Source organism: Rhea pennata, chromosome 1 (genome assembly GCF_028389875.1).
Source record: "Rhea pennata isolate bPtePen1 chromosome 1, bPtePen1.pri, whole genome shotgun sequence".
Taxonomy (NCBI): Eukaryota; Metazoa; Chordata; class Aves; order Rheiformes; family Rheidae; genus Rhea; species Rhea pennata.
This window is the reverse complement of record NC_084663.1, coordinates 147,680,005-147,703,753: the sequence shown is the minus strand read 5'-3', so window position 1 is coordinate 147,703,753 and position 23,749 is coordinate 147,680,005. Positions and strand designations below refer to the sequence as shown.

General features: G+C 42.8%; 3 protein-coding genes and 1 long non-coding RNA gene across 5 annotated transcripts; 3 read left to right on the top strand and 1 right to left on the bottom strand.

The window, feature by feature from the left end:
- Nucleotides 1-521: 521 nt before the first annotated feature.
- On the bottom strand, nt 522-7,568 carry PDCL3 (phosducin like 3). Its single transcript, XM_062575111.1, has 6 exons — nt 7,463-7,568; nt 6,098-6,230; nt 5,315-5,405; nt 4,547-4,690; nt 3,455-3,663; nt 522-916 (listed from the first exon to the last, which is right to left on the bottom strand). Exons 1-6 carry the CDS (start codon nt 7,466-7,468, stop codon nt 774-776), a joined length of 726 nt encoding a protein of 241 aa, XP_062431095.1. The 5' UTR covers nt 7,469-7,568; the 3' UTR covers nt 522-773.
- Nucleotides 7,569-7,667: 99 nt separating this feature from the next.
- Nucleotides 7,668-9,932, top strand: LOC134140219 (uncharacterized). Of its 2 annotated transcripts, none has more exons than XR_009958362.1 (3): nt 7,668-7,705; nt 8,456-8,510; nt 9,438-9,932. It is a non-coding gene; the product is annotated as an uncharacterized LOC134140219 (long non-coding RNA). The 2 variants fall into 2 exon arrangements; XR_009958355.1 differs by lacking the exon at nt 7,668-7,705 and adding an exon at nt 7,984-8,122.
- A 2,804-nt stretch (nt 9,933-12,736) lies between these two features.
- On the top strand, nt 12,737-13,394 carry LOC134154948 (histone H2A, sperm-like). The gene has a single exon (XM_062601599.1). The coding sequence runs from the start codon at nt 12,953-12,955 to the stop codon at nt 13,370-13,372; it is 420 nt and encodes a 139-aa protein (XP_062457583.1). The 5' UTR covers nt 12,737-12,952; the 3' UTR covers nt 13,373-13,394.
- A 4,029-nt stretch (nt 13,395-17,423) lies between these two features.
- LOC134141988 (histone H2A-beta, sperm-like) lies at nt 17,424-17,837 on the top strand. Its single transcript, XM_062578693.1, has one exon. The coding sequence runs from the start codon at nt 17,424-17,426 to the stop codon at nt 17,835-17,837; it is 414 nt and encodes a 137-aa protein (XP_062434677.1).
- The last annotated feature ends 5,912 nt before the right edge of the window (nt 17,838-23,749 follow it).

Here is a 23,749-nt window from a genome sequence, read left to right as displayed (position 1 = left end):
ATTGTTTTGGATAATCCAGTGTCGACAGAAGTTGATGTGTACAACTTTTAATACTCAGTATTCATCAGTTTGTATCCTGCTGCATTTGGCTCACTTGCACGGAGGGATTTAAAGCCACCTAACAAACAACTAGGAATTTTTTACTCACACCTGCTCATATCACACAAAGGGCTTAAACACAAGCTTAAAAGTTAAAAAAGTACAAGGCCCGCCCCTCCCCCCCCCCATTTCTCACCCTTTCCTGTCCTCTCCTCTATAAGGAAACAGGCAGTGTGAGTAACTCACTGAACAGAGCAATTTGTTACAAATACAAAAGAGAGACAAAGAAAAATTTAAGTGACACTTAAATCAGAATCAAGACCTCAAGACAAAACTCTGCACAGAGATTGCATCCAGGGTTGCATCCAGGTGGGCCTTGAGTATCTCCAGAGAAGGAGACTCCACAACCTCTCTAGGCCACTTCATATTTCATATTTTAAAAAGGTCAGTGATTTACTAAGACAAAAATGACAAGAGACATCTATTTTTACTGATGTCTATATTTTAAATCTTTGTGTAATTTACTCAGGCTTTATAATATAAAATATCTTTCAGTATCTTCAGTGAAATTACAAGAAATTTAAAAAGAAAAAAAAAACTTAATTACTAGTTAAATTGTAATCTTTAAATACTACCCTTCTGTGCCTCAGCAAGATCTCCATGAGCTTCTCCAGGGCTTTAGGTGGGAATGTCAGCTGCAAGCGTACAGTGTCATCTTGATGCTGATGTAGGAGTTAATCATCTTCTGAGTCACTCTCCCCCCTGCTCGGGGCACATATCCGGATTGAGGACATGAGCTGGTCCTGGATCTGCTTCCTAGGATTTTCCTCAAGGTCTGTCTTGATGGCACCCGACTCTGAGATCTTCCACTCCAACTCTGCATGGAAAAGGATAGAGTGACTTTAATCCAAGGGATCAAACTGGACTCTTTCAAACTCTGACTCCTTTTGACATATCCTAGATTATTTACCTCAACATACAGCATCCTGCCTTTCTGGGTGATTTCCCAAAGGGGAAAAAGGGGTCCCCCAGATCTCCACATTTCTCCTTCGTCCTTTCCCACCCCACTGCTTCCCCAAATGATTTCTCCAGCCACCATCACCTCCAAAACTAGGGCCTTGCTCCATTCCTCACCATCTTCCACCACCCCGGTCCCAGCCCCTGCCCATCTCCCACATCTGCTCCAGCTGCACCAGCTCCAGGCCCACTAGCACCAGCACAAATTTCAGCCATGGCACGGAGCTGCTAACATAGAGGCTCTGGTTACAGCTCTGCAGCACACCCGGCTGCATCCCCTGTGCCTCCATATGAGACTGCTGCTTCCTGACACTGAATGTAAAGAAGTGATTGATACAAGCAGCCTCTGTAGATAAGACATTTTTCTTGCTGAAGAAGCAGCCCATCACCCTGTATTCAAGTGAGTACGGAAACCAAGTTTGCACATCTATTGCTGGTAAAAAAAAATCCTGACATTAAAGCTATTTGAAATCATACACTGAGTTTGTACAGTCAGAAGAAACTAGGAATAAATCGTTTCTGGGTCAGGGGGAAGAAGTTGCAGTAACTCCATTTACACATCTGAATCATAGGTATTTTCAGGAATGTATTGTAAAAATGCAATTCACTCCTTTCCCACCGCCATATGCATTGATTATTAGTTCCTTAGCAAGAGGGTAAAAGAAACGCCTGCATCAGTGGTAGGCCTATTACTGTATAGGCCTAAATTGGTTTACTTCCCAGAAGTGATAGAAAGTCAATACAACACATTCAGTTGAAACTTTTCTCCTACTCCTGCTGGCAATCCTATCATTAAATCCAATTTCCTTCGGACAATGCAGTTTAATGAATATAACTTCACGCTGTCTTTAATCTCCAATGGAAGTCATCTGGTTTCACCAACTTAGGGGAGAAGGAAGGAAGAAAAAAAGAAAATGCACAATTTCAGTGCACAGCTTCCTGAGGACTGAGTTAAGCCAGCTCGGTTACCTTTGAACAACCCCTTCTTTCCCCCCCCCCCCCCCCAGAAAAAAAAAATAAATAAGTCAATTAAGTGCTAAAGATGGGAGAAAGATAACTGAAGGTTCTGCAGCTATCACTTGCTTCAGTTTATAATTAGGCACCTCTATATTTAGAGATTGTTAATTTGAGAACTATCTCATTGGTGAGCTTTTTCCTCTTCTTATAGTCCAGGCAGAGGATCATTTGCTACAGCACACACTCAAGATAACTCGTGAACTCCACGGTTGTAGAGAAAACTTTACATCCTATTCCAGCATAGCAAAGTGACATCATTCAGCAGAGGCCTTGAAATGCTACTTACTTGTAGTTCACTTCAGAAAAAAAAATGCACTTAAAGTTTCACCTTTAAAAAAAGCTCAAAGGTATCTGGACCAATATATATCTACCCAGAAAGCTGGAGAGTATCCTTTTAACTCAAGTAAAATCCTTTAAGTCACATCTCAGAGTTGCATTTACTTTCCAAAAGGAAGAAGACAGAGAGAGTCCTTTCAACTGCTGACCTCTGCCTCCCAGCACTGCTTTAGGATATCATTCCCTGCCCAACCACCCTCAAATGACAGCTTCTAGGGAAGAGTCTCAGCACAGAGCACCATGGTGCTCCACGGGACCGGCAATGCCCCCTCACCTCCCATCCCCTGGGCGATGGAAGCACATCATAACAACGAGGTGGTACAACATAACCCCAGGAGACTGCAAAAATGAGCAGGGAGGAAATGGGCTAGCCAGAACTGTGGCCTCTGGGAAAGGTGATGGTCTCTGCCCTACGGGGCCCTGGGCCCCCTGAACCATGCAAGGCAGAAGCTTAAAATACCACCATCTCTTGAGAGGTGGCAAGAGGAAAAGGAAAGAGCCCAATTTCAGGCTCACAGTCCCACGCGGACAAAGAGAAAGGCTGTCTTTAAAGGTGAATAAGGAATGGAGCCTGTGCATCAGGAAGGTAGAACAGACAAGTAATATGTCGTCAGCTTTGAAATGAAACAAAAAGCCCTACAATACAATAAACCAGCACCAGTGTTGTACAGGTAGTCAGCCATCCGGGAGCAATATCACTTAGTTAGAGAAAATTCTGAGGAACATGCATGGTTACTATTTTTGGTTTTGATATTCAGGAGAATCTGTTTTATGGGGCACAGGGTGCAAATACTGCACACACCTAAAATACATCTGCCTATTCAACAACACGCTGCCATTACAAGACAGCTTTATGTTGAGCAACAAACGTTGAGCCAAAAGGACTAGTGGGTGTGGGGGGGAAAGTAAAAGAAACAACAGCTCATCATATGATTTGAATTAGCTCCCTCTCCTTCTAAACCTCACTTCACTTCTTCCATTCCCAGCAAAGCTGTTTGCTCAAGTTTTGTTTTTCCTTTTCGAGACCTAAGAGGCAGACGCTCACCATCTCTTGTCAAGTTCATGCCGCCAAACACCAAAGGCCCGATGAACTGGGCTTTGATGTCTCCCTCGAGGTAGACGAATATCGTAGGCAGATTCTTATCTGGGTAGTTGGGTATGCAGGTGGTAGAGATTGCTTTGACAAATTTCACATCCCTGAACTTCTTTGCAAGCCCACTCATATGTTGATTTATTAAGGCACAGAGTGGAATTCTGTAAAGAACAGCAACACAGATAAGAAAAAAAGGACAAATCAGAGTAACCGACTCTAGAAGAAAGTGCAGAAATACCAGCTCTGTGAACAGTATTTATGGAAAGACAAATGTACCAGAAGCAATTTCTGAATATTTTTGTTCTCCAGAATGTCAGTGTTCAAAGGGAATTAGGGTTTGTTTTTCTTTTTCCTTTTGTTTTTGTTTGTTTTAAACAAGGTATTAGCAATACAACTTCCCCCTCTATCATACAGAGAGATAGAGTATAACGTTTGAATATTGCATGAGTATGCACAAAATAGAAAGATAAATAGCTCCTGGAAAAGAGAAGCAAAACACAAAGTATACCTGTGATGCAATTAGATGATGAATAAACTCAAATACTTCTAACCTCTTCTAGAAAATTCTAGCAGCTTATTAGACCTCTTTGAGAAGATTTCCTGTCATGCTGGCAGGACCAAAAACCTTTTTCATGCCATTTCTATGCATGAAGAAAAACATAGTAGAGGACACAAACAGCGATCCTTCAAAATGCGTAGTTCCTAGTACTTTTTTTTAACTAGAATAACTTTCAAAGCTCAGTATTTCAGTGGCAGCAGCTAGCTAGAAGGGAAGACAAATCACACACTGCAGTATACATAAAATAATAGCACCTTGCGATAGCATCCGTTCAAATAAAGTTAAGCAGTCTTCAGTCAACAGTAATGAAATGACCAATTCACTTCTTAGAACTCCAGAATCACTTCCTTAATTTCCACAATAACTACAAATTTATCTGGAGCATTTCCAGCTATTGACAGTGAAAGGTTTAAGTTTTTTTAAAAAAACAAACACACACACACACACACACACACACACACACACACACACACACACACACTTACCCTTGTTTGTAGAGGTGCAGGACTACCCAGATGCCTTTTCCAGCTTTGGTAATCTCTTGAACGTAATCTTTTCCTGAAATCTCCAAAACTTCCCCAAATTTATTCTTCACTTGAGCTGCTTTCATTTCTGCTAACCTTTGCTGTCTGAACAGCAAGGAATGGGAAAGAAATCTTGAGAAAGATGTATTTTTGATAGAACAACATTTAAAGTAGCTTGTTAAAGCCTTGTGTTCGGAGGTAAACTACAAACTTCTCCAAACCCCCAGAACAACAAATGCAAGTTAGCATAGGCCAAAATAGATGTTCTTACATTTGAATCACAAGTTAAAACATTCATAATGCAAAGAAGCACAACTGTGCTTCACAGGATGTATTTTTTTTTGTCCTTTCTCTCCTGAGCAGACATTTATTCTACAAAAACATGAGAGAGCGCTCAGATAATTATGTAAACCTCCAGTACCATAACTTCATTCAGGCAAAAATTAAGACTGCTTGGAGGTGATTGTCAAAGCTCTCAAAATCCCCTACTATTCACTATTCCCACTAAGCAGTGGGTCCACAGTATCTCTGCAAAACTAGGTTGTAGAAAAGGAACAAAAATGGAACCCAAGTACCTTAATGAAGATACCTAGAAGTTCTGTGTGAGACCAGAAGCACAATCCAGATTTTCTAGTACCAGGCCCAAGAACATCCTTCCTCCCTTCTCTTCAAGCATATCTAATGGCATTTGAAAACAGCCACCCTCCAAGTTCTCCTCGCTGCTCTAACCTGTACATTTCAATAGCTTTTTCATCTTCCTCATTAAATTCATCTTCATTTTCTTCTAGCTCTTCCAGAGTCATGTCCTCGTAAGTTTTCACTAGAATGGAAAAAATACCAAATCAGCAAAACCCTTGTTTCAGGAATAAAGCTGATCAATTTTTATCAGTCCAGTAGAATTTATTTACTTTAAGGATGGACTCACTATCGGAAACAGAGGTTTTCTGCAAGATTATCGTGAGTGGATTTTTCTAAAATATTATTACGCACTTCAGACATATAGCTGGAAAGATAGTGATGTAAAGGACTTGGAGCCAAAGGGTGGCTACAGCTAGCATCTGAGCACCTGAGGTAGCTTTCAAGTTCTGTGACTACAGCAGAGACGTACCTAACACAGATACAATAGAGTGCAGATAATGACCAATGGAGAAAGGAGGATACATACAAAAGGCAACCATGATGAGATACCTTTACTGGCACATTCATTCCGACTCCCTTCAAACTGTGCTTGTTTCAGTTTTCAAAGATTTTTACATGCACAAACCACAGGGCTGACATCTAGAACAAAACTTTCATGTACTGAAGTGATTCCAAGTATATAGGAACATATTTGTCCAACACTGTAATAGATGGTGACACTATGCAAGAATTAGCTTTGCCATCCCTTATAGCTTTAAGAAAGGAGATACTACTTTACAGGCGTACTAAACATTATTGCTGGCCGCTTCTTCGCTCAAGCTTCCTACAGGAGCCATTTACCCTGCTGCCGCCCGAATGCGCATGTTCACTCACCCAGAGACTTCTGCTGCAGGATCCGAAGCTGCTCGTCTTCCTTCGCCTGCTCTCGTTCTTTTAGGTCTTTCTTTGGAGGAAGGATACCTTTTTTGCGCAAGATGTCATTCCACTCCGTGTCTTCATTTGGGTCCTAGAAGGAAACAAGAAACAGTGATGTGCATTTAAGGAGAACTATGTCACACCTAGAAATGGACACAAGCAAGCTTTTCAAGAGAAATAACGTGCTGCTAGAGCGGTAATTTTCAGGACTGCATCAGAAAGACATAGAGTCTTCCTTATGGCCCCAAACCGGTACTCAGAAAAGTGATTTTAATTTACTCCAGCCTACTCAGAGCATGTACAGGAGGTCTCACCAAGACAAAAAAAATCAGAAGCATTGCAATCATCATCGCAGTTCCCGCAAGCTGAAAGGAAAGGAGAAGAAAAGCAGGCCGGCTACAGCACTCATGTACCATGCCTCAGCAGAACAACAGGTCACCAGATTAACAGTTATTACACTGGGAAGGGCTAGTTAGAAAACACATGGGCTCCAGCACTGCTGCCGTAACGCTGAACTTAAACAGAATCTCATCGGTGGAGGCGGGCCGGTGTGACTACACCCGTGCTTATGGAGAAGCACGCTTCAGTCCCTGCCAGGTAAGGCCACTGCTAGCAAATGAGATCTAAGTCTATATCCAGACCGTTCCCGAACGTTAGAAGTCTCCACTGCCAAATAGTTGCTGTATGTGTTGAAGCACATGCAAGGCCAACAGGCATTCAAGCACTGCTGAAAAGCTCCCTAAAACTGTTTCAATAAAGTTATATAGCAATAGTTTTTGTTGTTGTTGATTTTTATTTGAAAATGTAGCAGTAAACACTCCTTTCAATGTTGGTACCACACAGGCTTGGCCTTAGCCCACAAGCCCCTTTGAAATCAGAACAAGAATGCCTGACTATAGCTTTGCAGTGCCCTTATGCCAATATAACTTCCATTAAATTCATTCAAGGCTATTTTTTCTAGACCAAACAGTACTTACAGACTAAAAGAAAAAAGAAAAGAAAGAAAGAAAATAAAAAGGCAGGGTCTTACACACACCGACTGCAGTCATTTTTTTTTTTTCTCTCCCGGTGCATTTCTTAAGTGCTTATTATTGCTCCTCAGCCTATTGATCAAGTGCTTAAGATATCCACCAGCTCGCCTGTTTATGGAAACGGCCAAATAAACATCGCACACTCTCTGCTTTTTATAGTTACGCTGCTCGTGGCGAAAACCGCCACAACCCAGAAACGAGACCAGTACCCCCCCAACCCACCCGGGGCAGGGATCAAATCCCAGCGACAGCAGAGCGGCAGCCCCGCTCCGGCGCTAGCCCCGCTCCTCACCTGCATCCTGCCTGCGGGCCGGGGCCGGGGCGCGGCGCTCCCGGGAGGCGCGGAGCGAGCCGGGGCCGGGAGCGGGGCGCGGCGCTCCCGGGAGGCGCGGAGCGGGCCGGGGCCGGGAGCGGGGCCGGGGCCGGGGCCTGGGCCGGGAGCGGGGCGGGCACAGCCGCCGCTTCCTGCGCTGCCGAATAAGGCCGGCCCCGAGGCAAGGGGAATTAAGGGCTCTCACGGAAGCGCTGAAAGGAGGTGGGTTTTCGACAGGAACTGCAAGGGAGAGAGAGAGGGGAAAAAAAAAAAAAAAAAAAAAAAAAAAAAAAAAAATCCTGTTTCAGGAGTCGTTTGCTTTTTTTTTTTTTTTTTTTTAAAAAAAAAAGAAGTATTTCAATTCTTGATGTTTCTTTTTTTCCCTCCTTCTCTCAAACCGTCAGTGTTTTTAATGGCGATTACAATGTCTTAAAAAATCTGCGTGGCTTCCCGAGGGGAAGCTCGCTTGGTTTCCCGGGCGCTAGGCCCGAGCAGCCGCCCCGGGGTGCACACGCGAGCAGCGCGGGGCGGCGGCGCCGTCCCTGCCCGTCCTGGCTCCCCGAGCGGGGAGCCTCGCTGTCCGCCTTCGTACGCGTACGGCGAAACGCTGGCATGTTAGCGGGACCGGAGGAGGAGACTGTAAGTCTTCAGGGAGAAAACGGCCATCTTTTTTTTTTTTCTGTTTGCATCCGGTCATCATCACAGGGCTTTAATCTCTGTTGCAATCCAAAGTTGTAACAGGATAAAACAGGAATAGGCCTGTTATCAAGCATCTCTTGCTACATCCCTGTTAATATCAAAAAAAAATCAGTAATCAGGGTGCCTACTGCTTTAATGCATTTTTGAAAGTCTGACAATATTTAATTTTGAAAAGCCCATTTTAAAATATTAAATTTTGGATTTAAAAAAATGTGTTACAAGGAATGCTACTTTTCAGTGGAGCTATATGAAAATACATAAAATTCTTTCCAGGTTCATACACGTATGGTGAAACGGTGGCATGTTAGCAGGACCAGAGGAGGAGACTGTAAGTCTTTAGGGATAAAAAAAGGCCTTCTTTTCTTCCTGTTTGCATCCAGTCATCATCATAGGGCTTTAATCTCTTTATATATGAAAATACATAAAATTCTTTCCAGGTTATAGGAATGATAAAGCCTTATGAGCTTTTCTTGGGACTAATACCAGGCTTTTCTTGTTAATAAAACCCTATGCCTTTGCAACTTAGATACTAAGTGTCCCTCACCTTGGTATCTGCCATATGCAACTAAGATAATTCCTCAAATGGCATTTATGTCATTGTTCACTGAGTTCACTGCTTTGAACACTTCAGGGCAGCCCTACTCCCTCTCAGCCTTGGCTCCCCAGCACATCTCTGGGTCAGCGGCAGGAGGCCAGTGCTGAGGAGGACGGAGGTCTCTCCTTTCCTTTCGGTCCTGCGCTCCGCATTAGAGGAGACAGCACTGCATTGCCTTTGATGGGCGGCAATAATCGTCCTGCCCAAAGCCCTTCTCGCCAGGGCTTTAATCCAAGTAATACGTGTGTGGAAACACGTCCCCATCCTCTCCCCATACCAGCAACTTGCAAATAACAGAGTATGTAAGTTATGAGCACAGGAATTCTTACACGATTTCTGGATGGCACCAGGTGAAAACCTGCATGTTCTAGAAACTTTTCCCCAAGCCCATCGTGTGCCCCGCTTCGGAGCTGGCTCAACTTTGCAGGCAGCCTCTGCTCTGGCGCAAGCGCTGCCTTGCACCTTCTGTGGTTGTTTCAGCAGCAGCAGCAAATTATACAAAATTATGCTCTCTAAAAGCACAAACTGAACACACCCTTGCAAAAGAGTTACAGAGTGGGCAGCAGAACTGAAAAATATGTAACATAGTCTGGAAATCTTATTTCACAAGTTACAAGGAGATAGAATACTAGCTTTTAACACTATACATTTTTTTTTTAGGATTCCTTTCTCATCTGTGAAGCAAACAAGAGAAAGAGCATTTTCTGTGCACTTTGACACCACGAGAAAGGCTCCCTGCTGGCAGAAGTTCAGGGCTCTCCTGTGACATGGCTACTCAGCTGCGAGCCTCACCTCTCCTGCCCAGCCCCGCACTGGCCTGGCCTTGCCTGGTGCTGCAGGGGGTGCGCGAGCAGCACCGGCACACTGAAACGGGCGTCCTACTCCACTGCAAATGGCCTCGGGTCCTCAACCAGCCTCCTAGCACCGCCAGAGACTGACTACCCACAAGCACAAACCAAACCAGGCACCATGACACAAATACCCCTGATAAACTGTCAGACCTTGGAAACATTTCCCCAGGAGTATCTAAATACCTTTGCTGAGTATCCTGGCTCTCTTCTGCCTTAGTTTTTCTCTATAACTCTTCTCATTCCTCTTCTTGTTTGTCGTCTGGATTTTTGATCTTGTTTTGTTTCTCCACTAGCTTCTCTCATCATTCTGGTTTCCTTGTTCTATGTATATATATATATATATATAAACACAAAAAACCCCACTGTATACTATCCATTCTTAGCAGACCTGTTTATCAGTATTATATTGTTCAGATGGGATCATTGTCAATTAGCATGAGCAGAAATTTGAATCTAGATTTTTTTTTATTTAATTGTTTCTCAGCCTATCAACACTCAGCAAGCACTGAGGAAGGGGTTGGGTATGAGACCTAGCCCCATTCAGAGCTTCAGTCTCATACAAGCTTTTAGGGAAGCACATGTCCCCCATACAGTTAGGATCAGCACTCCATTCCCTAAAAGCAGGCACCTCTGCCCTTCCAAAGAACTGAGCAGATTTAATGCTTTTTTGTTATTGTTGTTCTTTTTTGCTTTTTTCTTTTCCTTAAAAACATACAGGAGAGGAGAAGGGACAAGAAGACTTCTCCCTCTCCTGCTTTTATGTAATTGCCTGATGTTCAGTACACTCATCTAGGAAGGATGAAACCTAGTCCTGAGGCCCCAGAAAAATGTCCCAACACTGCCTACCTACAGGCCTTAAGACTGGGTTTGGGGGATGGAGAGGATCTACTGTTTCTCTGCTCTGTCAGGTGGTTGAAATGGAAATTTCAAAATCTCATTATAACATACTCATAACATCATGAACATCCTTTCAACACTCACTGAAAGGATATTCTGAAAGGTGCTGGAACACTTAACTCATGTTCAGAGAAGCAAAGTTTTATGATCGCCGTTTTCAGCCACTGGTCTTCTGCAATAATCATCTGGTGTGAAATGCAGCTGGAGACCTAGGATCTGAAACCAGGGCTCCCTCCCTTTCCTTGGCTTTCACATGCCCAAACAACCAGGTTGCTGAGCTATGCCCGATTACTCACAGAGGGCTTTTCTGCACAGTAGCAGGGTTTCAAAGGATGCAGGCAAGATTCCCACCCTCCAGAACTAACTCTTCACTGAGATTAAATTTTCAGCTCTGCAATGAGGGACCGAGTTTTAGCTTTCTCCTGTGCAGGCAACTGTGCTAGGCACTAAAGGGAAGGCACAATCACCTTCTACCTAGGAATCAGTAGAAATGGTAGCTGCAGCTGTGCTTGGTGAGGACCCTAGTCATTCTGGAGGATATCTGGGCTGTGCTTACATATGATGTGACAACTTCAGTTTAGAAAGTGAAGAGCTGCAGGATGTAAGCACCCTCTAGTGAGGCAGCATCTGAGATAAGCTTTTCAGGGTCACAACTTTGGAGTCTTCTATAAGACCTCTTCAAACACCAAAGTCTTTCTAGATGTGACCCACAGTACTAGGCATGCAGGCTTTGCTGTTGGTTCCTGTACAAATGCTCTGTCAGAGCCTAGGCACTCAGGAGGACCTACTGTTTCAGCATTCATTTTCTGTGGCTGAAATGCCAGTCACACCTCCAGCTTTTCTATGTCATTGGTTGGGACCTATCTTCAGCCTGAGAAAGCAAACACAGAAAAAGTGTGAGCACTTTCTTTGTATGTGTGGAGAGACTGTTTTTGCACATGGTGTATGGGCAGGAATACGGCAGTCAGAGGAGTTAAGAGCTGAGCACATGTTACAGCAAGCCTGAAGTACAGCTGTAGTTGGCCCTTAGAGTCCTGATAGTCTGGCTTCTGCCTCCTGGGTGTCTGTAGTTTTTCCTTTCCCCCAAGTCAGGTGTTAGGATCAAAGTGAGCCACGTGGGCATGACTCATTAGCTGTCCAGGTGACCACTAATGAGGAGAAAAAGTTGTTAATAAAAGTCTGTCCCAGGACTAGGAGGAAATGGTGTTATATGGCTTGTTTGCCTTTGGGTGTTTGCTGTACCAAAACACAGACCGGGATAAAAGAAGAATTTTTGAAGGTAACAGGCTGAATTCTTTCATCTAAATTACTTAGTGAAAGGTCTGGGGTTAATTTAGGCTCTCTTTAGGCTGTTTTTAAAGTAGCTGTGTTTATAGCAGAATATGTCTGTATCTGACATAAGTGATTGGAATAGGAACTTCTTTTATTTCTCTGTTAGTATACCTAATGAGTTATGGCTTAACTTTCTTGGATTTTGTTTGTTTTAGAGTTTTCCTGTTTTGTTTTCTGTATTCTCCCAGATCTTACTTCTTTTTTTTTTAATTATTTTCCCTAGACAGTCAACTTCTTTTAGAAAAGTTATGCAAAAAAACTTCATCCATCTAGTGATGGACAGTCAACCTGTGTATTCTAAATAACTAATGAAAGCTAACTATTCTATTTACTCATAGATTTGAAATACTACTTGCTTGAGAATCTCTATCCCTCTGTTCTAAGTGTAAATACATTCTAAGTAGCTTTAATACATAAAGACATGGATTTCCTTGTTGAGTTTATGGTAAATAAACCATAACTTACATTCTTAGGTGTCTGGTACTTCATCCAAATCAGTTATTCCTCTTCCATGTGCAGAACAGAATCAGTATTCTCCTAGAACCTGGAGAATATCGTTGGGGAAGTTAACTTAAAATTTGCTATGAAAACTGCTTGGAGTATTGTAAGGATAAGATGCTGCGAGCTATAGGAATTTTTCAACCTTTCAATGAAAGAATGTAGAACACAACTTGAGACCAAGTCTGCTGCTTCTGCCAAGAAGAGAATAAGCAAAATCTGAGATGGTGGTTGTGGTGTTTGAGAACTCATTTTGCCTCAATCTCAAATACCTAATGAGAACTAGAGAAACAGTTCTATGTGTCTACCCCAGTAAGTCCTTCTTGATAAGTTATCAAATCACTTTTTTTTTCCACCTACATCTGTCTGCTAAAAGGTAGGCTGTACTGAGAGCTCTAGTAATTAAAATCTTAGCACTGCTGTTAAAGTGCCTACACCACAGCCTAATGTAGTTTCTAGGAAATCAAGACAGACTTCTGATGTGTGGAAGCAGAACTCAGCTCACTGTCAACTTCATCCCTTACTATCAGTTAGGTGTGGCCCAAGCACCCAGGTCATTTTAAGGCCTCTACTTTGTGTCTCTTTGTGATCATCAGGATGTCTGGACGTGGAAAGAAAAATGTGGTGCCTGGAAGACCTGGAGCTTTACCAAAGAAAACAAAATCAGCCAAGGCTGGTCTTCAGTTTCCTGTGGGTCGTGTCTACAGGTTGCTTAAGAGAGGGAACTATGCTGAGAGAATAGGTCCCGGCGCTGCCATCTACCTAGCTGCAGTGCTGGAGTACCTGAGTGCAGAGATCCTGGAGCTGGCGGGAAACGCTGCGCAGGAGAACAAGAAAGCCAGGATCCTGCCGCGACACATCCAGCTGGCTGTGAGAAATGATGAAGAGCTGAACAAACTCTTCTCTTGTGTGACTATTGCCCAGGGAGGGGTTATGCCAAATATCCTTTCCCAACTCCTTCCCAAGAAAACACTCAAAGAAAGTGCTCCTTCCCAGGAGCAACCTGGTAGCCAGTGAAACTTGCTTTTCCTGGTCTGATTTGTGCACTTATGGATGATGGTACTCAGATAGCACTAAGTGTGTATTTACTGTCTAGTATTTTTCCTCTATTTTTTAATGTATTTTTTTAATGCTTGTAATAAAGTTCTTAAGGCACTACTCTTCTTCCTATGCTTGTCTCCCCTGCTGCCTTTTTTTTTAAAAAAAAAAAACCTGAATTATATATTTACCATGAAAGGTATTAGAGGTAAAGACTGTGCAACAACCAGATATACGTAGTCACTCATGTAAACTCTTCCTCCACCACAGATTCATAGCACAATTAGTTCAATATTTCATAACTAGTCTAACTTTGTTTTAGAAGTCAGTAATCCTGTGCTTTAAAGTCACTACTCATAGATCAGCAGTGAATAACTACTTGTCTGAAGACAAGTCTAAATCTCTAGCTCTTCCACTTTGCTATACCAACCATAGGCAGTATATTTTAAAGCTGGTGCGGTGTTCGTGCTGTTACTAGAGGTGAATGTTACTAGAGGTCTTGCTTCTGTCTGTCACACAAGATAAAATTTTCCAGATCTAAACAAGCCCTCAGGCTTTTGCTGAACAAAACTGAACAAGCTATTGAAAGGTTTCTCTCGGGTAGTGCCCACGGCTTTGTCTCAGCTCATAGTAAGTGCTGAAACTTGCTGTTGAGCTGGAAAGGATGGTAACCTGCAGGTGTACTAAGATCACTGCCACAACAGTGCTAGTATCTAGCACAGTTAAGACCTGGTTAGGACCAGCTTCCTAAACTGCAGCAGAAGCATGGATGCTGTGTTTAACAAAGGTCTGCCCTTTAGTCTGATGAAGTTGAGTTTGGACCTATGCCCCCATCTGCTGTTTGAGTTCTGTGATTCCCCACAAGAGTGGTATACAACCTAAATGGTTCATTCAAATGTGCATTAGGCAGTAATGCCTGTTTAGGAAGAGAGGAGGACACCAGGCTGAGCAAGTGCCTTGATTTCTAAGGTGGTATGTAGTTAGAGAGGTTTTCACATGTCCATTTTTCAAAAGTAATTTGGTGAGTCTTGGCTGACCTGTAACTAACTTACTGAAGTGAGGAAAGTTAGGAGATCATGAAGTAAGGAGAAGTAAAAATGTCTGAGCGCAGGTCTTATGCTTGGTACATAAAGTAAAAATGAACTGTATGCACTTTAGCTTTTGCTGAGTGTTTACATCAGTAACTGGGGAAAAAAAGTTTTAAAGGAGGTACAGGAGAAAGCACATGAAAATAAAACTAGTTTCTCCGTATAACCAGAACACTGGAAAATAGGCTTGGGAATGATGATTCATTTTGACCAAACAAAAGTCTAAAGACCAGTGGTAACAGACTCAAGTGAAGTACTTCATGTGCTGTTTTAAACACAGTGCTTGCAGCACCCTTTGCTAATCTAGAGAACTGTGTTGCATCCAGCTGCTCCTGGATGCAAGCTTGTTGCGTGGCTCTGCTCTGCACCACACAAACAGAGCCTGCAAGGCATAGCCAGTGTTCAAGTAGCTGCTAGGGAATGCCTTTGGCTGGTATTTCTGTATGATAAAAGATATTAGGGGAGCAGAGAAGTCTTATCTTTACTTACAACCAAAGATAAAGTGCTTGGGATGAGGTACTGGTCCAATTCAAAGGTCAGAGATCCATTTTTTAAAAAGTATGCTTTTGTCAAAACCATTTTCACTTTCTTCTGATCAATAGCTTAACCAGTTTCTAAATTAACTAGATAATGCACTGATTTGGAAAATCACCTCTCTGACTGCACAGTAATATAAAGCAGATGGATCCTAAACCAGCTGCTCTGTGGAAGTTTCCCTTGGGCCAAGGCTCAACTTTTCAGCACTTACACGTTGAAGAAAGAAATGATTCAGCTATCAACACACACTCAGCCCTGTAAAATATATATTATGCCCTAAAAACAACTGTGCGTGCTTTTGACTGGAGAAAGAAATGAACTGGAGAAGAAATGAAGAAGAAATGAGACTGGAGAAAGATAGAGATATGCAAGAGAAGAGAGAGAATCTTACGTGAGATGTCCTGAGCTTTCACAGACTCTACAATGTGGTTATAAAACAGTTCAGCCACTGCTGGCATCACAAAGAACCATGATATTTATAGGTTACTGTTTTTAGTTGTTGATGAATACTGCATGGTGACGTTTACTGCCTCCCAGTATCCCTTCAGATGTGCATTTCCCTCATCTCTTGTGGCTAAACCCGATTCCAACACTTTAATCCCCAAAGTGAGGATGGTCAAGGAAGATGTACCAGAGCAGCCTGCAGCTGAGTCCCAGAAAGCAAATACTGGAGGAAGAAGAAAGTAGAGAAAGCAGAGTATTCCTCTAATAAGCATTCCCTTGTGTCTTCTGATTACTTGGTCACCTTTTTTTTTGGAAGGGCGTTCTAGCATTTGACCTTAGTGAGAAGAATTAGAAAAATGTTTCTAATGTTGAAGCCAATGCACACATTTTAGCACCTTGAAATAATTCCTCCTAACACTTTTTATCTGATGAGCCTAAAGCAGTAATAAATTAACTGTCAATCAGAGGTAGTGCAATTCTTTGAGGCAGTTGATATTCTCCTTGTTTTCAGAGTGGAAGATGGGCTAACAAGGTGCTAAATGGCTCTAAGAGGAACAAGAGGACAGATCCTCATGGTCTCAGGTACTCTACTGAGTTACTTCTGTGTTGTGACCTTAATTTTGAGTGGCTGAACCATCAATCACCCAGGTGGCATTAAATGCAGTAAGGGCTGGTAATCATATGGCTACTGCTATGTATGAGCTTAAAAGGAGGCACTGCTTACAAAAAGAGTAACAAAAGGTAACAAAATTATTCAAAAAGAGACTAAAAGCTTAATTTGTTAGGGTAAAAGTTTGTTCTTAAGGTAAGCATGCCTGCTTCATGTTAGATATTCTCTTGAGTAAGATAATGGTTTTTGTAAGTTTGGTTCTAATACTTGTTTGTTTGTTTGTTTGTTTTTAGAATTAAATTGCTCTTAAACTCTAAAAGCTAAGATACTCAGAAGTTTCCTAGAAGAACTTCTATTGTACTTCTAAGTGGCTTTTAGATTAGTATCTGATTTCCTCCTTGATTCTAGGTAAAGCATCTCTTACTATTTAAAATAAAAGCTTCAGAGGTTTTACACAACAGCAGAATCTTCTTATATTCCTCTTCCAGCTGCTTTGTTACACATTTTGAAGAGTAATTGATACTATTAAATAACAGAGATCTTCTGTCAGCAATAAGTGGTGGTGATGTGCTAAGATGGATGCAATATCATGCAAAAGGACAGTGCTGTGTGTTTGTGGCAGCCTGATGCATAGTGCACTGAGTAGACTAGTTTAGGTATCTAGTACAAAACAAAGCTTCTTCCCTTCCCATAAACCTTTTTCCTGATGGTGGCTTATTATCTTGCAGCAATAGGTCCCCTCACTTCTGGAAGACAAGAACCAGTTGAAGTGGTTTCCAGCAGATGAAATCTTTATTTCTGTTGCTATTATTCCAGACAAAGATATGATTTTTCTAGCTCTGGTTTTCTGAAGGTCATAATTGCAGAAACTACCTAGTTGCTTACCTGGGGTAAGTTCAATGAAGCTTTTCAGGAGGCTTTCTGAATGGTTGTAGGTATCCTGAAACCTTTTCTTAACGGTGTTTGCCCTTTGATATGGAGGTTGGAAGACCTCCAGGGAGTGAGGTAGAACTCAGGAGCAAGAAGTTATGGGAATCTGCCAGGTGGCTGTCATGTTGCTCCAACTGAGCTTACAGATAACTCTTGCAGAGCAGGAAATCTGTTGGGCCTTCCTCGTGCAGAAGCCTGACTTATTTCTCCTTTGGAAAAAAGCATGAAACAACTAGTGAACAACTATTTCTGAGAGGAAAAATGACGTATCAGAATTAGAAAAACACAGTGGAGTGAGGAGAAAATGGTTAAGACATTTAAATGCTCTGCAGTTTTTATTCCTGCCCTTTTATAGCCTAAGGTAATAAAAGCAGTCATTCTTATTTTCAGTTCTTATTTTTTATATTAGGTTGATGTTAGAATGTCTGAACGTGGAAAGAAAAATGCGAAGCTGCTCCTCACGGTGAAGAAAACAAAATCAGCCAAGGCTGGTCTTCAGTTTCCTGTGGGTCGTGTCTACAGGTTGCTTAAGAGAGGGAACTATGCTGAGAGAATAGGTCCCGGCGCTGCCATCTACCTAGCTGCAGTGCTGGAGTACCTGAGTGCAGAGATCCTGGAGCTGGCGGGAAACGCTGCGCAGGAGAACAAGAAAGCCAGGATCCTGCCGCGACACATCCAGCTGGCTGTGAGAAATGATGAAGAGCTGAACAAACTCTTCTCTTGTGTGACTATTGCCCAGGGAGGGGTTATGCCTTATGTTCTTCCTCAGCTTCTTCCTAAGAGGACCATATCACTGAAACCGCGCCACAAAGGTGTCCAGTCGCAGGAGTTCTAGCCACTGCCAGACTGCTGATGCTGTGCTGGGGCAGCACTGGTTTTCTCCACAGCTCAGTCTGTATGTGCTGGCATTTCTGGTGTGAATGCATGTGTGTGTATTTGTGTATATGCCTGAAAAGTTGCCAAAGAGCTGTTAGTGTGGTTTTACTATACATGCCATTTAAAAGCACAATGGGGAAGGAAGCCCAACAGAGTGCTCTTATGATTAAATAAATGTGCGGAAGATCTTGTCTATCTTCTCCTTTTTAAAATATCTGTTGGGTTGTTTGTGTGGGGTGGGGTGTATATGCATGTGCTTTTTGTAGCAATGCAGTCATCTAAGGAAACCTGGTCTATAGTTGTTTAAAAATCTATGTTTGTGTGTGCACAGCTGGGTTCCCCTTGATCTGTCTGTGTAAATGTTTCCTTCATCTGATGTTTGTGCCTGTGACAAGGTCTTCAGTGTGCTATCCAGTATGAGCAGATGTGTCTGAGAAACAGACTGGCCTTCCTTGTAATGGTGGTAAAGCTGACAGATCATCTTCTCTTGTGTTTGGATGCGGGGGTGGGGGGAGGAGGGGAGGTTGTGCTGTAACTTTGAACACCTGATGTGTATGGAGCCATGAATGGTGCTGGCTCAGCTTTATGTGTTTCTATGCTCATGAAGGGCAATTTGAGGACTACAGACAGCACACACGCCTCAGCAGTGTCTGAGCCTTAAACGGGTTCTAGAAACTTTTCTTATTAAAAATGAGTCCCAGTTTAACTTCTACCTGTCTGTCAATGAGAACCTCCTTAGTTTCTCTGGGACTTGTTTCATTAGGGTCCAGCTCAAGCAAAGCTACACATTGAGAAGGCAAACCAGAAAGTCTCCTTCCCAGTGTGATCCAAAGCTTGTTAGGTCCTATATCTATGGCTGCTTGAAAAGCTGTCTAAGCACTAGTGGTTTTACACCCTGAATTGCAACACTGCTGGGGATAGACACTAGTGTGGATTGATTTGCTGTCCTGTAGAAGACCTTAACAGTTTCACCAGCAGAATACTACTTGAGTTCGAGAATATTATTGTAATAATGAAATAGAATGTAAGTGTAATAGTAGGTGTTTCAATTATTCCATATGTAGTAGAGAATAGGAGGGCCTAGTATCTACTAAGTTCAGATATGTTAATATAACCAGGTGAAAAAGTTACTTAGAGAATCATTTCAAGCCAGACCCTGCCAGCAGAAGGTTTGGGATCCTCTGTTTCCAGTATCTGCCTCCCGGTCAGACTTTTTGTGCCACTTCTTTTTCTAGTGTGGCTCATAGGTGTCCCCCTGGTTTCCTGAACTTGTGGGGACTGGATTCATGCCTTTGTAAAGGCAAGTGGGAGCATATAACAGAAAGAGGAGAAGCCAGGAGTGAGGAATCACAGGACTGCAGCTAGAGGACTTTTTGTACGTGAAACCCCAAACGTGCTTAAGCTGCAAACACTTACTAGCTGGGAGGGTGTGAAAAGGCAAATGGATGTCAATCTGTTGGTAAGTCTCAGTGTAACCAGCTGCTGTGAGTGCTAGAGGTGAGTGGTTTATAGTGTGGATAGTAGATGAGTATTGTTTTGAGGGCAGCTTTAAGATCAGCCATTTTTGTTTGTGTAAGCCTGTCAGCCATGGCCAGGAATCTCCAGGCTGAAGTGTTGCTAACCTGTGTCATGAACCTAACCCTCGGTCTTGGAAAGTAACAGCAGCTCCAGCCCCTTAGGGGGCTGCTGGATGTTTTTTTACAGTAGTTTCAGTCAACATCAATAATGGGAATTGCGTTTTAGAAAAAATGCTCCCTGTTCCCCATCAGGCTGATGGTTGTGTTTCGTGCTGTGTTGGCTCACAGCCTCCTGGCTCTTGTGGGCCAGTAATCCCATAGCACAAGTGCCCCACCTGCCCCACGGGGTCATGCAGCTCCCACACTGTATCACTCTGCTGCATCAACACAGCTGCTCATGGGGCCTGCTGCGAGCCAAGTTACTAAACTGACACATGTTAAAATAACTGGAGTTGAGATGTGAGCTAGTGCCTTAGCTGAGGTAGGTGAGGAGATTTGCTGGACCCTCCTATGGAAATGCTATTGAAAAGGGCGTTAGTAGGGGAGAGCTCACCCCAAGCTGCAGCCCTGCTGCTGAGAGAGCAAAGCTTAGCCTTGGCTTATGTGAGGGATTGCCCCTGGCTCAGGGAACTGCGTGAGCTTGGCTGGGATGAGCTGGCTGTGAGTGGATGCTCCTGCCTGGAGCACTGGCCTGAGACTAGGTCAGAAGAGCAGCCAGCATCTGTGGTGCTGTGCTGTCTCTCTGTCTTTATTGTCAGATAACCAATACAATATATCTTATTAAGCTCATCTAGCTCTACCAGCAAGTTTATGTAGGCTTAAGCATAACTGAAGGGCAGTCAGCAAATTTGAGTCATCCTGTTGCCCCAGGAGCAGCAAGCTCAGGAAGACATGGTCTACCAGAGCTGAGTGCCTACTGTGGACTGTGGGGTCTGTAGCTCACATCTTCCAACCTATGAGGGACAAATTGGAGGTCAGTAATTCAAAGAGCTGTCTAGGGAGAGACATCACCTTTGGTACAGACTCACCAGTGCTGCTTTGGCAAGAGGCAGCATGGAGAGGAAGGATCTGAAACCCCAGAGGGAGGGGAGCATGCCCTTAGATGAGCCAGAGTTGTTGCAAGGATGACTTCCAGGCAGACAGGGCAACTTTCTTAAGACCCTACAGCAGTCAGGAGCAGGAATCTGTTTTATGGCTAAATTAATTTCTCTGTCTGTTAAATGGTCTTTGTTCATCACATGCCAGTGGCCTTTGGCAGGAGCGGACAGAAAAGAATGAACCTGGGGACTGCTGAGAGGGGGAAGGGGCAAGTACAGGTCTGGGAAGAGCCTTGGGGAAAGAGCATCCCTGGAGCCTGCAGGAGACCCTAGCAACTATCATACAGCTCCATGGTGGTTATGGCTGACCTATGTACACCCATGCTTCCTTAAAAAAACATCTCCTGTTCTCTCCGTGCTCACTAGCATAGCTTTTCTGTTGTATTTTTAAGTGTAAAACCCTCAGAGCATTCATTTCTGCATTTTTGTGATGCCTCAAGAAAGTTACAAAGACAATATCAGATGCTAAGATATTAATATGGGGAAACTCTTGCTAATTCTTCCAGTACTTTTTCTTGCTGCTATAACAACTATTTTGTTTTTCTTTTAAAGATATGTGTGCTTACAATATTGTGTGCTTGGGTACTTCTTATCTTTGATAAAATTCAAATTTCAATTTAAAAACGCAATAAAATATATATTTTTGTTTTATAGCGTCTCACTAGCACTGTTCATTGCCAGGTTGTGTAATAGGTACCTAAAACAAGTACCTTGAAAACATGTGCAGCATATGGTTTGCAAAGGCTTTACTAGCAGCTAGGTGAGACCTTGCTCCTTGTTCCCCAGCAGCTGGCAGTTTGACTTCTTTCTTGGTGTCTATTCCTCAGCTCTCCTTGGTGTCATAACTTGCCTGCTTCCTTGACCTCAGGGGCAAACTGCTTATTAAACACTAATGTTTATTGAATGTTTTGAGACTGTTAAGTGTTAGAAATGTGGAAAATTATTGTTTTGTTTATACAAGAAGCTCATTAGACTCCCAAACAAGGGTTATATAATGAAGCTGTGTGGGAGCGAATGGAACAATTGTTTCCAGGACTGCAATGAAAATTGTTTACTCTCCTGCTTCATCAAACTATGTTGTGCTCTTTTTGGTGTTGGGCATAGCATCTGTGAGAATATTTTTGTCAGCAATATCATGACGGGATTTTCTTAATTGTTCTACTCAGAAAACAGAAAACTTAGATGAAATTTATATGCATTTGTGCAAGTGAGAGACCCGAAAGAGTCTTCATTGCATAGATTTGCAAGCAGCATCCTTTGCCAGAGTGCATGCTCTCTAAGAGAACATGCTAAGGAAGGTGCATACATGTTCTCAGATGTTTCCTGATTTGGGAGTACCTCCATGCCTCCTTGGCATCAGAATTTAGGCATCTTTCTACCTCTACCTGTAGGTGTTTTCTGAAGCTAAGCCTTCTAAGGCTTGGTTTGGCTGATGTTCTTTCTTTTGGACTCACTGCCATCACCCTCTCGGCCCAAGGAGTCAGAGCTCGTAGCTCCAAGAAAACAACCCCCTGGAGCCTGCAGGCTCTTTTAGCAGGAAGGAGCCTTACCCCAGCCCTTTGCTTTATGCCTCCTCCCGAATCCAGGGCTCTATCCAGCCATCAGAGGACTCATGGCAGCTGAAGGTACCCTGCAGAACCAGCACAGCAGTGGGAAAAGGCAGCTGACTTTGTTAGTGGTTAGGTAAGTCAGCAGGGATGCTGACTTCTTTTATGTCCAACCCCAATGTGATCTCAGCTTGTGGATCTGCTTCTAGGTACTGTGCCACATAGTGGAAAAAATGGCAGAGTAATAGGCCTACTTTCCACAGTACAGAATATAGATAAGAGAAGTGCAAGTTAGTAACCTGAAAATAGCTGTTCTTCATCTAGATCAGAGGAAAAACTTGTCTTTTTCTCCTTGCAGTATGTACTGTGTCCAGGGCACTGTTTAAACTAGAATTAATTATGTATGCAAGCAGTGATGGACTGTTGCAATTCGAGCAGTTGCAATACTTGGCTGACTTTTTTTTTTGAAACTCAGCTACTGAAGAGTCTTTCAGACATGCATAGAAATTGCTGCTTGAACTGGGAAACAGACTTTTTTTATGAGATCATGCCGTTACTTGATGAGGCTTAAGTAACGCTTTGCTAGCTGAATTCACAAAGGAAAGCACATGCTGCTGTAAGGGAATTCAAACACAGCCCATGCGTCTGCGGAGAAAACATTAAGCATCTGTCACGCATTCCAGTCCTCTTCCCTCCCCAAGTTTTAGCATCCCTCCTCATTTCAAATTTAGTTTTCCTTTTCTGATCTCTTCTATCATGGTTGTTGTAACTCATCAGTTAACTCACCTGGAACCTAACCCACTTCCTTCTTTGGGGTAATACATACATGTAGCCCACTCACTGGGATAAAATTCAGTAATAAACCCAGGAAGCTTTCCTCAGAGCTTCCTATTTACCAGTCTGGCAACTTCTTTGTATATGTGGCTGCATAGGTCTGATTTTCCTCTCTCTAAACCGTTATGACTTTGGTGTAATTATCTTTGGTTCAGTGGAGATAGATACATTGGTGTGAAACTAACTTGACACACAAATTATGGCTGAGCACTTTCATTGTGCCCTAAGTTCTGGTTTCCCTCATGGATATAAATGAGTCTTTCGTGAGGGAACAAATGGTACAATCATATATTATTGTAAAATAATATATTTTTAAACAACTGAGTCCTTCACTGGCATTTAATCCTGCAAATTAAAGTATTCTTCTGAGAAATCAAATGTATGCATTGGGTCTACTCCCATCTTCCAATTGTTTCTCTGTGAAGAGTACTCTCTTCAGAAAGGCTTAGTCTTTCTTCCACTGAAATCATGGCAAAAGATCCAGAAAATGTTGAAACCTTGCCTTCTACTTTAATTGAGATTACAAATTCTGTAGTGGACCATGGCAGAAATGAACGCATAAGTTATTCAGAAAAATTGAGGGATCTGTAAGTGCTCTCCCTCCCATCCCTTGTAATCCACCAGGGCAGATCTGTTCTTTCCCTTGCTTATATCAGGCCCCCAGTGCCAGGGCAAATAGAGGAGGAAGGGCTAAAGCAGATGTTTTGAGAAATGGTGGTGGAGAACTGTGAAACAGGAGAAAGGGGCTGGCAATAGTGGTGTAAAAATAGAAAGAGAGCAGTAGAAGGTGGAGGAAAGAGTGGCATAAATGTTAGTAGGGGAATGAAAGTAAAATTTATTGTGTGAAGCAGCATTTGATGATAAAATAAAATAAAA